The following is a 12,245-nucleotide window of genomic DNA, read 5'->3' as shown; positions in this document are numbered from 1 at the left end:
GTAAGTAGGTGCCCATTTTGAAAGTTCAGATTTTCTATCCTAGGTATTAACCCGTGGCCCTACACGTTTTATGCTTGAATGCATAGGAAAATTACTGTTGTTACAAAACATCTTTGTTAATCTTCATTTTTCATTGGCTAATAGGCAGCTCTCCACAGGATTACTGTATCTGCCTATTAAAATTATTTAACTTTGTAATAATCTTTTCTAATGTTACATGTTTTCCCAAATACCATACACTCAAAACTAGTATAGAAATGTGTAAAGGTGTTCATTTATTCTCATGGCTTGTGATTTGGACAGGAGAGGGGTAAGGCCTTTGGCAGGACCACTTCTGTCACAGAGTGGTAGAAAAAAATAGATGAAGTAAGATTCAGTACTGAAAAGCTGTCACTCGGTCTGAAAATAATTAATATTCCTTTCACTCACCAGTTAGATATGTGCTCCCACACCACATAATCTCTATGCCTCAGTGATCATTGTTGCCATTTCAGAGCCTCTCATCAGGGTGACATCTCACACCAAAATGATTTCTTATAAATTAATCTTGATAACATGACAGTCTCGGTAATTTTAGTGGAATGCTTTCTCTTGTTTTTTTCCACAGAAGCTGTTGGCTATTTTCTTTATAACTTGATTGACAGCATGAGTGACTCAGAGGTACAGGCCAAGGAGGAGCGTTTGAGACAATACTTCCATCAGCTGAAGGAGATGGTACCATTTCATTTTTTGCTATATAATGCCTGTCCTGCCTGACATGTATCTATTAGATTTGAAATTGCTGCTTTTAAGTACAACCAGACCACTTCTCAATGACATGCAAGTGTTGGAGTTTTAAATTATGTCTGAGATAATTTCTGTTAGACAAATTTCAGTTTAGTTGTCTAAAACTCTGGGTTGTTTTTCCCTCCTCCTTTTCTTCACACAGAATGTTAAAATTCCTGAAAATATATACAGAGGCATCCGTAATCTCCTGGATAGCTACCATGTTCCTGAATTGATTAAGGTGTGTGGGAAACAGCATATATATATGTGTGTGTGTGTATATATATAATGATTAATTTACATATAAAAGCATGTTAAAGTTATATTTAAATACGAAGCTTCAGCCAAAAAAAGTTTTATTTTATTGACAACCATGAGAATATTGATTGTTGATAAATACTGTTTATATATTGAAGTATACTCTTAAAGCATAGAATGGTTAATAAAAGGGACAACAGAATTTCTGTAGAAAGGCGGAAAATTAGTAAAATGTGGTGGAAGTTCCAAATTGCTTTTTACACTTGCTATTATATTTTCAATGTTTCTTTTTTAATTCTGTGCTAATTTAAATCTCAATTTTAGGATGTTAATATGTTGGTTGAAAGAGAGAAGATAGACTCTCAAAAAGTAAGTAGGTTTTTGAGTGGATTCAACATGCTGTAACAAACACATTTGGTGAGAATTTTAGATTATGTCCTAATAAACAAAATGATTGCTAACATTTTATTATCTTGAGTTCCTCTACAAAGTTAGTAAAACCTATTCCTCATCTCAAAAGTAAACAACCCACATCTGAGAAATTTACATATAATCTTAAGAGATTCATTAACTCCTGGAGTCCATCCTTCGATGTCCAGATTAGTATCCCTGATACCATTTATGACATTTAGAAAAGTAAAGAGGAATGTCAATTTAAAGGGGACTGTGGCAACATCTGCATTTTCTTTTTATAGCAAGTTTTTGTTTTCTGCCTATTTCTGTAGACTTTCCAGCCTGCATCATCTGATTTAGAGTCTACACTTGAAAAACTGAAAGCCAAAAATCAACCTATAGGAGATGTCCTAAAGCAGCTCATATTAATTCTTTGTTCAGAAGAGGTAACGCTTGTTTTAATATTTCAAGTAAACTTTAAGGTTAAAAAACATTCTTTATGGATAACTAGAAGCAAAGCTAAATGTAATTTATAATTCTTACAGTTTATTACTATATATCATGCTTACAAAGAATGCAATTAAATGAAAAGTTAACTAATTTCAGCTACACCTTGAATGGCATGTTTTCGGGTTACTGTAGTTTGTTTACAATAATCTGCAAAGTGAATGATAGTAACAGCTGTGATAGGTTTATCATACATGCCAAATGTCCTTTCAAGCCATGGCTCCGGTCTCTTCTATCTAGATTGTCAAGCAACTGATACATGCAGTAGTCATTTGCAAGTCAAATATTACGAGGTTGTTAATGCAGGGATTGAAATTCCATTTTCCTGCTGGAAGAAAGCGCTTTCTGAGATAAAGGGTCTCTTGCCTTTTTACAGCAGGCATCCAGCTGTACTTTGTGAGCATTTTAGTGTGTTTGCAATTTGTGGGCTATCACAAGACTTTTTTTTCAGTCTCTATTCAGTGTGATTTGGTCATAAGCCTTTGGTTTTAGGGGGAAAAAATCATAACTAACTAAGATTGTAACACAGTTCTATTAAATTCTGAAATATTTCTTCACATTACTTTGGTACAAGACTAGACTAAAGAACTTTTCGGTGATATATATTTCTACATGTGGAAATTAAGAAATTTTTAATCTGGAAGTCCTAAAAATAACATAATAAACAAAGCTAAACATCAAATTTGGTATAAATAGTGGCCTATTTTATATCATAGATAAAATCTTTTAAACCATATAAAAATACCTGGCTGGCTTGCATTTTAAAGGGTGAATAAAAATACTGAGAGACAGGATAAAGGTGAAATATTGTTACCATTTATTTTTAAATTACTATTAACTTTTTCTAAACTGTAAATGTTAAAACTACAGATGTGACATTTTTACCTTTGTGTTAATTTTTTCTTTTCTTTTATCCTTTTAGAATATGCAAAAAGCTCTTGAATTGAAAGCAAAATATGAATCAGACATGGTTCTTGGTGGCTATGCAGCTTTAATAAATTTGTGCTGTCGACATGATAATGCAGAGGATGCATTGAACTTGAAACGGGAATTGTGAGTACCCTGACCTGAAAGAAGTCATCAGCATCCAGGCTGATGTGCAGTCCCTGATGGTTCGCCTGCATTGAGTATTGCTGTCTTATATGATGTTTCAAAATACTTTTGTTGTCAGTGTTTCTGAGATTTCATAATAAAAGGCTCTTAGATTAATTGTGGCTCATTTTCAGCCAAGTATCTTCGAATATAAGGTATCTTCTTATTAAAGCCAAAGGTTTTTTCCCCCCAAAATTGGCTTTATACAACTGTGTATTACAACAGTGGTGATGGTAACTTTTTATAAGGCTTTGTGTCATTTTCCTTTCAGTATTATAAACAAAATTCTGTCCATTTCTCAAATATCTTTGGCTCCCTACCCTGGTCGATTTCTCAAATAAAAATGTGTCTTTTCAGAAGTTTCAGCATTCATGATGAAGGTTAGAATCATTTAAAGTACTGGAAAGCCCAAGAGTTCTTCATTGCAAATGGGATGATACAATCTGTGTGTAGATTTAGATTTTTACCTCTCTAGTCACTTCAGTTATGTATGAATTTGTGTGGCTTCAAAAATAAAGCTGAGGTATAGAGGACAATGTTAATAACACTTAAGATCTGATGAGCTTTTGTTAAGTGTTAAAATGGATATAAAATGAATATTGCAGTCCTTTTGTAGTTATTCAACTTATAACATAAATGTTTTAATTTTAGTGACCGTTTAGATTCATCTGCCGTCCTTGATACCAACAAGTACGTAGGCCTTGTAAAAGTATTGGGAAAACATGGCAAGCTCCAAGGTAAGCACATAAAGGAAACAGGTGATGCAAGGATCTTGCCACTGGAATAACATGTGAATTGATATTAATGGTGTATCATGTCATGCAAAGTGCTTGAACACTTTGCATGCAAATTTGCATGTGAATCCAACCAAAGCTGCATGGACAGTGTAGGCCATTAGTTTTAATGGATTGGCAAGCTTGTCATTTACATTTGCACAGCTCAGTGCTTTTTGCATTTCTGCAGCTAGTTTTTATTAGCATTGCTGTTTGAATTGAGTTTGAAGATCATGACTTATGGCACAATTTGCTTTTATGCCTGTACTAATGGCTTTATTTTTGCTTAAGAAGATCTGAAGGCTGAACATAAAACCTATAAACAGAATCTCATATTTAAGAATCTGAATTTTGCAGTCTTTCTCTTTTAATAACATTAACAAAATAAAGTACCTTAATTAAATTTTTTATTTAGGAGGTCTTGGGAAAGGCATTATATAAAAGCTGATTATATAGCTGATTTGCATACACTAATTGTCTCATTTTTGAGATAATGTTAAACCTAATATAACTAATTACACTTGATAATACATTCTTAGTATTTGCTTATTTCCTGACTTTGTGCTTTGGCTTTATTTTGAAACTTTTAACCTTCATTTATATTTCAAAAAGACCATCTGTCTTAATTTTATTATAGGGATAAATGTATGGGGAAAATGTTTTATTTGAACATTACGTTTTCCTAGGAATCCTTTTCTGACACAGAAATCTCTTTATAAAGATTAGCATGCTTTTTAAAAATCACTTTTTCTAAAGTGGTCAAAACATTTTGTCTCTGTAATAATGAAGAACATCATTATAAAAATGCACTTATTCCATATCCTAAAATGTTTGTTTCTGCCTTCCTAATGAAGCTTAATGAATCTAATGTATTAGCATGCAGTCTTTTGGAAAGCTTTCATTGGCTCTGCTTGGCTAATTAGTATCGACATAGCAAACAGGCCCTATCGGTATCAGACCATTAGTCTGGCTGTATATACAGTGTAAACACATCTTTATTATCTGGCCTCCTGACAAGCCATCTGCTGAAGAAACAATGGTGTGATTTAGCAGATGTTAGCTCTGCACGATAAAAGCATCCATTTAGGAGGATCTCACAGCTATAGGGCAGACCGTACAGGGTTATGTGGTGCAGAGTGGGCACACAGTCCCTATCTGTAATTTGTAGTCAAAGTTGCAGGGAAATGATAAAACCATGCTATTGTGGATTTATAATTGTAGTCTCGTTTAGAAATGCAAGTAGTAATTAACTTGAAATCGGCATTATACACTAGAATTTACATTCCTGCTGGGCTTGAAATGCTGTTTTAATAGCAGTTTGTTTTCCCTACATGAAATTACCTAAGGGTCTTTTGTGTTACTTCATTGTAGATGCTATTAACATTCTAAAGGAGATGAAAGAGAAGGATGTTCTTATCAAAGATGCAACAGTCTTGTCCTTTTTCCACATCCTAAATGGCGCAGCTCTAAGAGGTGAAATTGAAACAGTAAAACAGTTGCATGAAGCCATCGTGACTCTAGGGTTAGCAAAACCATCCACCAACATCAGTTCCCCATTGGTCACTGTATACCTGGAAAAGTAAGTTGATTGAATTTTAAAATTTTAATGTTGGCATTGAAAGTATGAGTCTAATCAGTTGAGGATTATACTTTATGATGACTCTGGTGACAGGGAAGCCTTGGATTTCATTTGGCACAGAATAAGAAAATAACATGGACTAGGTTACCTTTAAAGTCCTCTGGCTTTCTTAATGGAATGGTCTCTGGTGATTTTTTTGTAAGAGCATGCGATATTACACAAAATTGAATTCAGTTTTTCCCAGTTTGGAACCTGAGTATTGATTATTACAATAAGAAAGATCTGATAGGTCTTTTGATTATGCATCTTGACTGTTGTACAGGTGATAAATATAGAAATATCTTTTCACTGGTCCCTTTTCTATGTGGTATTTTAATGATGTCTACGAATAGAATTATTCTAATTTTAATAAATGCTGTAGATGCTGTCTCTGTCTTAGGAAAAGATGAATTTTGTTGATAGGGCCAGATTTACTAAACTTGAAAGTTTTTCCATTGAAGTTCCCACTGTAAGATATCATTTACAATGCAAATCCTACAATCTAATCGTTTGTAATGAATGAAGCATTTTAGTAAGATGACTAATCACTCTATTTTAATCTTTTCCTTTTGTAATTGTTTGTGTTTTCTGTTTTCCTTATCTAGTTTCCTAGATCTTACCTCCCTGTCATCTTTCCCATGGCTTAATGGACTTTGTAGTCTACTTATATTTTAAAGGTTCTCATACTGTCTCCAAATTTCTGTGCTTTTTCTTTATTTATTAGGGGTTATGTTGAATATAGTGAATAATTTAACATTGGATTTAAAGTGTAGAGTAAAACACATATCTTTTAACGAGCTCTGTTAGGAAATGTGTGTATACAAATATGAACACATAAACATGCACACATAAAATAATTCTTTTGCCATCCAATCAGAAGCAGTTTTCAGGTTAGATGATTGGCCAAATCTGAACCTCCACAATCTCAGCACTCCTTTTAAAGAAATAGCGATTCAAACAATTACTGAGTTATTGAGTTCTCATATTCACAGCCAACTTTATATAGAAATCCTATAATTAATATGCTTCCTACTAGAATTTTTTGATTGTTTAAAAGACCCATCTCTGCAAATTGCATGTGGAACTCTGCATAGGGATTTGAAAGAAATGGGCCCAGTGCCCAGAAGAATTAGGCCCTCCTACACTACTGGGCAAAAGTAAAATCATTTACAATGAAAATGAGGCCATGGTGGAAAAGTCTTGTGCGAATAGAAATACTTTGAAGGCAGAGAAGACGTGAAAGTTTTCCAAAAGAGGTCTGCAGATGGGGCTGATGAACTAAGGAGAGCTTAGCCAAGGAAAAATGGAAACCGCATGGAATTCAGAGGGTGACCTGAAGCTGCCTCTGCCTCTGAGTACTCAGTAGTCAGATACTTGTATGCCTCGGGCAAATGTGGCTGTCCCTGATCTAAATTAATGTCTTTTCCCGGACAGTGTCTTACTGCTTTCAGATACTTAAAAGGATTATTTCCTTCTATTCTATTTGTTTAGAGTTTTTGTTGTTGATTTTTGGGAGGTTTTTGTTTTTTTGTTTGCTGCCTTTGCATTACAGAGGCAATCTCCATGACAAGGGCTTTCAGTTTCATCTATCGTAATAATCATGACAAAACGAAGATTAAGGAAATTTCATACTTATAAAATTGCAAGGAACAGTAGAATAAAACATTGACTTTGAAACTTTTTTAAATTGCATTTTCTCCCAACTGATGGAAGAGAGCTAATTAATTCAGATTCATGACAAGTACTAGGATTAACTCTAGCCTGCCAAAAAATCCACATGTATTTGATTTGATTAAGTACTTTTAATCTCTGGTAATATCATATAATTGACCTCAGCAGGTATGAACCCATCTGGGAATTGAGCTGTGTGTCAAACTTGGGATCTAAGTTACAAAAAACATTACAGAACATCCTACATCTTCATTCTTTCATTCAAAGGCTAGTGTCTCTTTTGGCATATCACCGTGAAAGACTCTAGAAAGCAGGTCTCGCTTTCATGTTGTACTTCTTAAGCCCATCTGTGAGACTGATTTTGTTAGGAAGGTAGTCTAAGATTTAGTAGATCTTAATTTTGAACAACTTTTCTAGCATTGGATGAAACACAGGAGAAATTAATATTATGTCAGTTTGTGTTAGTGTAGAAAAGCTTTGTTGTGTTTGGAAATAATGCAATTTCTTTCTTACTTGTTTGCCAAGCAAAGTGTAAAACAGTAACAGGTTTTCAAATTTTAGGAATAAACTAAACTGCACTGAACAGAAAAGAAATAGGCAGAGTTAGTTTTCCTGTCTCATTTACATTACATTACAATTTGTTAGCTGCATATCTATATATACTCTGACTGAATGTTATTTTAAACATTTTCTTTTGCAACCATTTTGAAATTTATTTCTCTGAGACTATGCCCAATTTGAGGAGATGACAGGAATCCTTCATATTAGGCAAGAAAGAAATGTTTTTAAATAGGTTAAAAGAGCTTTTGATTAATCTTCATGTGTGGTAAAGAAAATGAAATTAATAAAACCTAGGCCATTATATTTAAATGCATAAAAATTTGTATAATGCTGTTTTAGATTCCCTTGTTTTATAGCTGATCCATTTTGGTCTCATTGAATGTGAAAAATATCTGAAGCTGCTTTCCTGGATTATATTAGTGCAAATGATCAAAGCAGCTTTAATTTCTGTTTTCCTTTAAGGATTTGTGTGTGTGTTTACGTGTGCTAATTTGTGCTATAATCTGTATATGCACATAATGCATTTCATTTAAGTACATCATGGACTTTGTATATGTGTATATAATCCTCCCAGAACTCTTGCTAAGCTAATCTGGAGTTCTTCATAAAGGTTTCTCTAAGATGAACCTGGGGCAGTATAAGTTTTGAAACTCACTGTATTACTTTAATATGTTACATAAATGTTTTTTAAATGGTAGTTATGCTGTCATACACACTCCCCTTCAATTTTAGCATCTTCATTTGTACTAGATACTTTTATTATTTATGGGAATGCTTGCCTTCTAGAGTAAAACTCTTTATATGCTGAAAGGAAATTAAGGAGGTTTGGCTCTTTTACTCCATTATTGCAATTAAGAATTTAGCATCATCAGTGCCAAAGGACAAAAAAAGTGGTTCATTTGCCCTAGGGGGACAGGACAGTGATAAGATGATTTTTCGTCAAGGATCATTGGGTCGTAATTAAGTTACATTCATGGCTATTGCTTTTTGAAGGATGATTGGTAAATGACAGGCTTCATGTGCTTAGTACGGACAGTGTGCAGTAGGGTTTTTTTCTCCCTCTGTCAGAAAATCCTGTTGAGCCTGATAATGTAAATGTGGCATTTTATTCTGAACAAAAGAGCAGGGAAATGAGCTATCTTGTCTAATCATTCAGTTGTTTAACACCGACTTCCAGTTTAGACTCAATTGGCTGGAAAGCACTTGACATGTGAAGTTAGTGCTGTTCGGAACGCATGTTTGAGTAAATTTTAAAGTAAGTGACAGCTAAATTGTACCTAGGGAAATTACAAAGCCTTCAACACAGTTAATTTTTTGGGGAGGATTAGTTGTAATTGCAACACCAGTCTCCTTGAAGATTCTTCATTTATAGATGATGAACAGAAAAAAAAAAAAAAAAAAAAAAACCAGTTCTTTCAAGGGCTGATTCTCTTAGCAGAGTAATTTTTGTGAAGATGATGACTTCTCCTGAAATGATTTCTCACCACACAAAACATATGCTTAAGATTTATGGAATCGTTTGTTTTTAAGGTGTTGACTTTGTTTTTTGGTTCTTGTTTTTCCTTTTAAACTCCTTCCACCAGCCCCCTATTTTCTCCCCTAGTGATTTCAGATTTGAGAGCTTTTCAATCAGAAGTCTTTTAGGTAAATTGCTACTTCACTAACACTTTATGCTTAATGTTGAAGCACTTTATTCCAATTAAAAATCAATATTTGTCGTTTTGTTGTTGTTGCTTAACTATACTCTGCATTGGAAAGTTATTTACCATAAATAAGGAGACTACGTTTAAGCTACTGATAGGTAGAAAGATAGTTAACACTGGTCATTCTTGTTTTTTAACAGTTTAACATTGTCTGAGATGTATTATAATAGTATTGAGGAATTTAGTTGAGTTAAGAATACTTTGTTTGCTGGTTCCTTGAAACAGATGTTTTGTGATCAGTGGTGGCTGCTTCACGTGACTATACGGCCAGTAAGCTCACGTCTTCTCTAGCGCTTATTTTTCTGTCGTTGACATACAGCACTCTTTAATTCCATACTCAGGACAAGAAGAGGCGGTAACCTCACATTGACCATATAAGCTTCCACCTGTCTTTAAGTTTTCAAATTGCTTTCTGGACCTTGCCCATTTTATATATAGGTGCTTCCAACAAAATTTTAGAATCTTCTTTTCCTCAGTTCTTCATTTCATAGGCTCATGGAATTTTTGGTAAAGCTTGCATTGTTACTTTGCATCAAATAAAATACTACCTTTTGTATTAGCATAGTTTTATTCATGAAAATTCCTTTCTCGTTTGTTGAAATTTGGGGGTGAGAGGGGAATCTGATTTTTTGAAATATCACAACGGAGGCCGGTGCCATGGCTCACTAGGCTAATCTTCCGCCTGTGGCACCGGCACACCGGGTTCTAGTCCTGGTCGGGGCACCGGATTCTGTCCCGGTTGCCCCTCTTCCAGTCCAGCACTCTGCTGTGGCCCGGGAGTGCAGTGGAGGATGGCCCAAGTGCTTGGGCCCTACACCCACATGGGAGACCAGGAGGAGGTATCTGGTTCCTGGCTTCAGGTTGGCGCAGCACACCGGCTGCAACGCTCCGGCCATAGCGGCCACGTGGTGGGTGAACCAATGGAAAGGAAGACCTTTCTCTCTGTCTCTCTCTCTCACTGTCTAACTCTGCCTGTCAAAAAAATATGTATCACAACGGATTATTTTAAAGATAATATGTTGTAAAGTTAATTTTTTTATTGTTTTATTTGAGGTTTTTAAAAGCAGTAGGTGAATTTTTGTCAGGAATGGACTTGTAAACATTTATAAAATGTTTTAAGAATCGTGTATAGCTACTGAAATAAGCATGGAATCAATGTTTTGAATGCAGAATTAACATACCAACAAGATTTCTTCAACGGATTATTTATTTCCAAGTTGGATTTTAAATCATTTCTAGTGAACAAAGGAAATCACAGACCATCTTAGGTCACAGAAGTCAGAAGAATACTGATGGCTAAGGTGTTGTCCCACATTTTGGTTGTATTCTACCCCTTTTCCTTCTGGGATCTTGCTGCTCTTATTGAGTACATCTTGCCTAATAAAAGTGGCAGTTTTATGTCATGGTTTTCTCTGGTGATGTTCATCTACTTATGGATGAATAAGCACAGATTCCTAGAAGAACCTCACAGGATTAGAATTGGAGAGGAACCCAAAAGTCCTTGAGATCAGCCATTGTGATGATCAGCTGCTTTTTATCACTGCTTGTAGAAATGTATCACATGGCTACAGATTAGTTATGTGTGGTCCTCAGTTGGAATTGAAACCCAGAATACTTTTTTCATTTCTATTATTGAGGTTTTCAAACTTTAACATGAAAGATTAATAATGACAAATTACATGAGGATTTAAATATCTTTTTTTAAAACATGTATTTATTTCATCTGAAAGGCAGAGTTACAGAGAGGGAGAGAGAGAGAGAGAGAGAGAGAGAGAGAGAGAGAGAGAGAGAGATCTCCCTCTGGTTCACTTCCCAAATGCTCACAGTGGCCAGGGCTGGGTCAGGCTGAAGCCTGGTGGGTGCAGGGGCCCAAATACTTGAGCCATCTGCTGCTGCTTTTCCCAAGGGCATAAGCAGGGAGCTGGATCAGAAGTGGAATAGCCGTGACTCAAAGTGGTGCCCATATGGGATGCCACCATCATAGGCAGCAGCTTAACCTGTTACACCACAACACTAGCTCCATGGATATAAATATCTTTTGGATGTGAAATAAGCTACCCATAAGTCAGCATGTAGATAATAGGTCCTAAAAAGAGCCAACTCGTCATTTAGTTAATTTCTGTCTTCAGTCCACTTTGTATGAAGTGTTTCATTACAGTTTTAGTTCATTTTGCTGGCAACCCAAGAGCAGTAACATTGGCACTGAAAATTACTAACACATATATGAATTATTTCCGTTTTGCTATTCCTGTCTTTTCTGTTGTTGTTCTGAGCATGTATAATCTTCAGAAGCATATATTTGGAGACTGAAGACTATTAACTTGTCGCTGTGATTGACAGAACAATTATTCATTCATTTATTGATAGCTTTGACCTAATGTAGGGGAAATATAATTGAGATAATACTATTCTAGTTTGGGAATTGATCTGAAGAAGCTCATCGGCTGCTAAGAAAAAAAAAAAAAGCAGTACATGTTAGTTTTGCTCTTAAAAATGCTGTAGTAGTTTTCCATGTAAGTGGAATTGTGGAACGGCAATAACTGAACCTGCATCTGAAGTAAGGGAAAATACTGATTATATGAAGCTTTATATCATATGTGGTAGCTCCTGTAGCATTTCTCTTGTATGACAGTAATCTAGCCTGCAACATCTACTTGCCGTTTTGAAATTAACCTGTAATTTAGTCTTCACCCCAAATGACAAAAATTCAAATGACTCCGTGGGGTGCCAGAAGATGCACTGTAAACAGGGCTTAGTAAGGGGATAAGGTAGAGCTCCGGCAGGATAGGCTCCTTCTCACTGTGTCAATACTACTATAGTGAAATTAGCTCTTCTTCATTATATTTTACTTTTAGTACAGGTTAAAATCTTAATCTAGATAAAATAGCAATTCTGTCTAAGACA

The 12,245-nt window shown here is 35.1% G+C and overlaps 1 protein-coding gene across 1 annotated transcript in view; it reads left to right on the top strand.

Moving 5' to 3' along the window:
- The window catches only part of LRPPRC (leucine rich pentatricopeptide repeat containing), a 110,037-nt gene that overhangs the window by 53,670 nt on the left and 44,122 nt on the right, over positions 1–12,245 (top strand). The window contains exons 17-23 of the mRNA XM_062209360.1: positions 608–714; positions 929–1,006; positions 1,348–1,392; positions 1,749–1,862; positions 2,846–2,976; positions 3,667–3,752; positions 5,160–5,367. Coding sequence (XP_062065344.1) covers positions 608–714; positions 929–1,006; positions 1,348–1,392; positions 1,749–1,862; positions 2,846–2,976; positions 3,667–3,752; positions 5,160–5,367 — 769 coding nt within the window. The remainder of the gene's footprint in view (positions 1–607; positions 715–928; positions 1,007–1,347; positions 1,393–1,748; positions 1,863–2,845; positions 2,977–3,666; positions 3,753–5,159; positions 5,368–12,245) is intronic.

The sequence above is a fragment of the Lepus europaeus genome, chromosome 13 (genome assembly GCF_033115175.1).
Source record: "Lepus europaeus isolate LE1 chromosome 13, mLepTim1.pri, whole genome shotgun sequence".
NCBI classification, from domain to species: domain Eukaryota; kingdom Metazoa; phylum Chordata; class Mammalia; order Lagomorpha; family Leporidae; genus Lepus; species Lepus europaeus.
The sequence above is the reverse complement of the archived record's forward strand: the minus strand, read 5'-3'. Positions and strand labels throughout refer to the sequence as shown.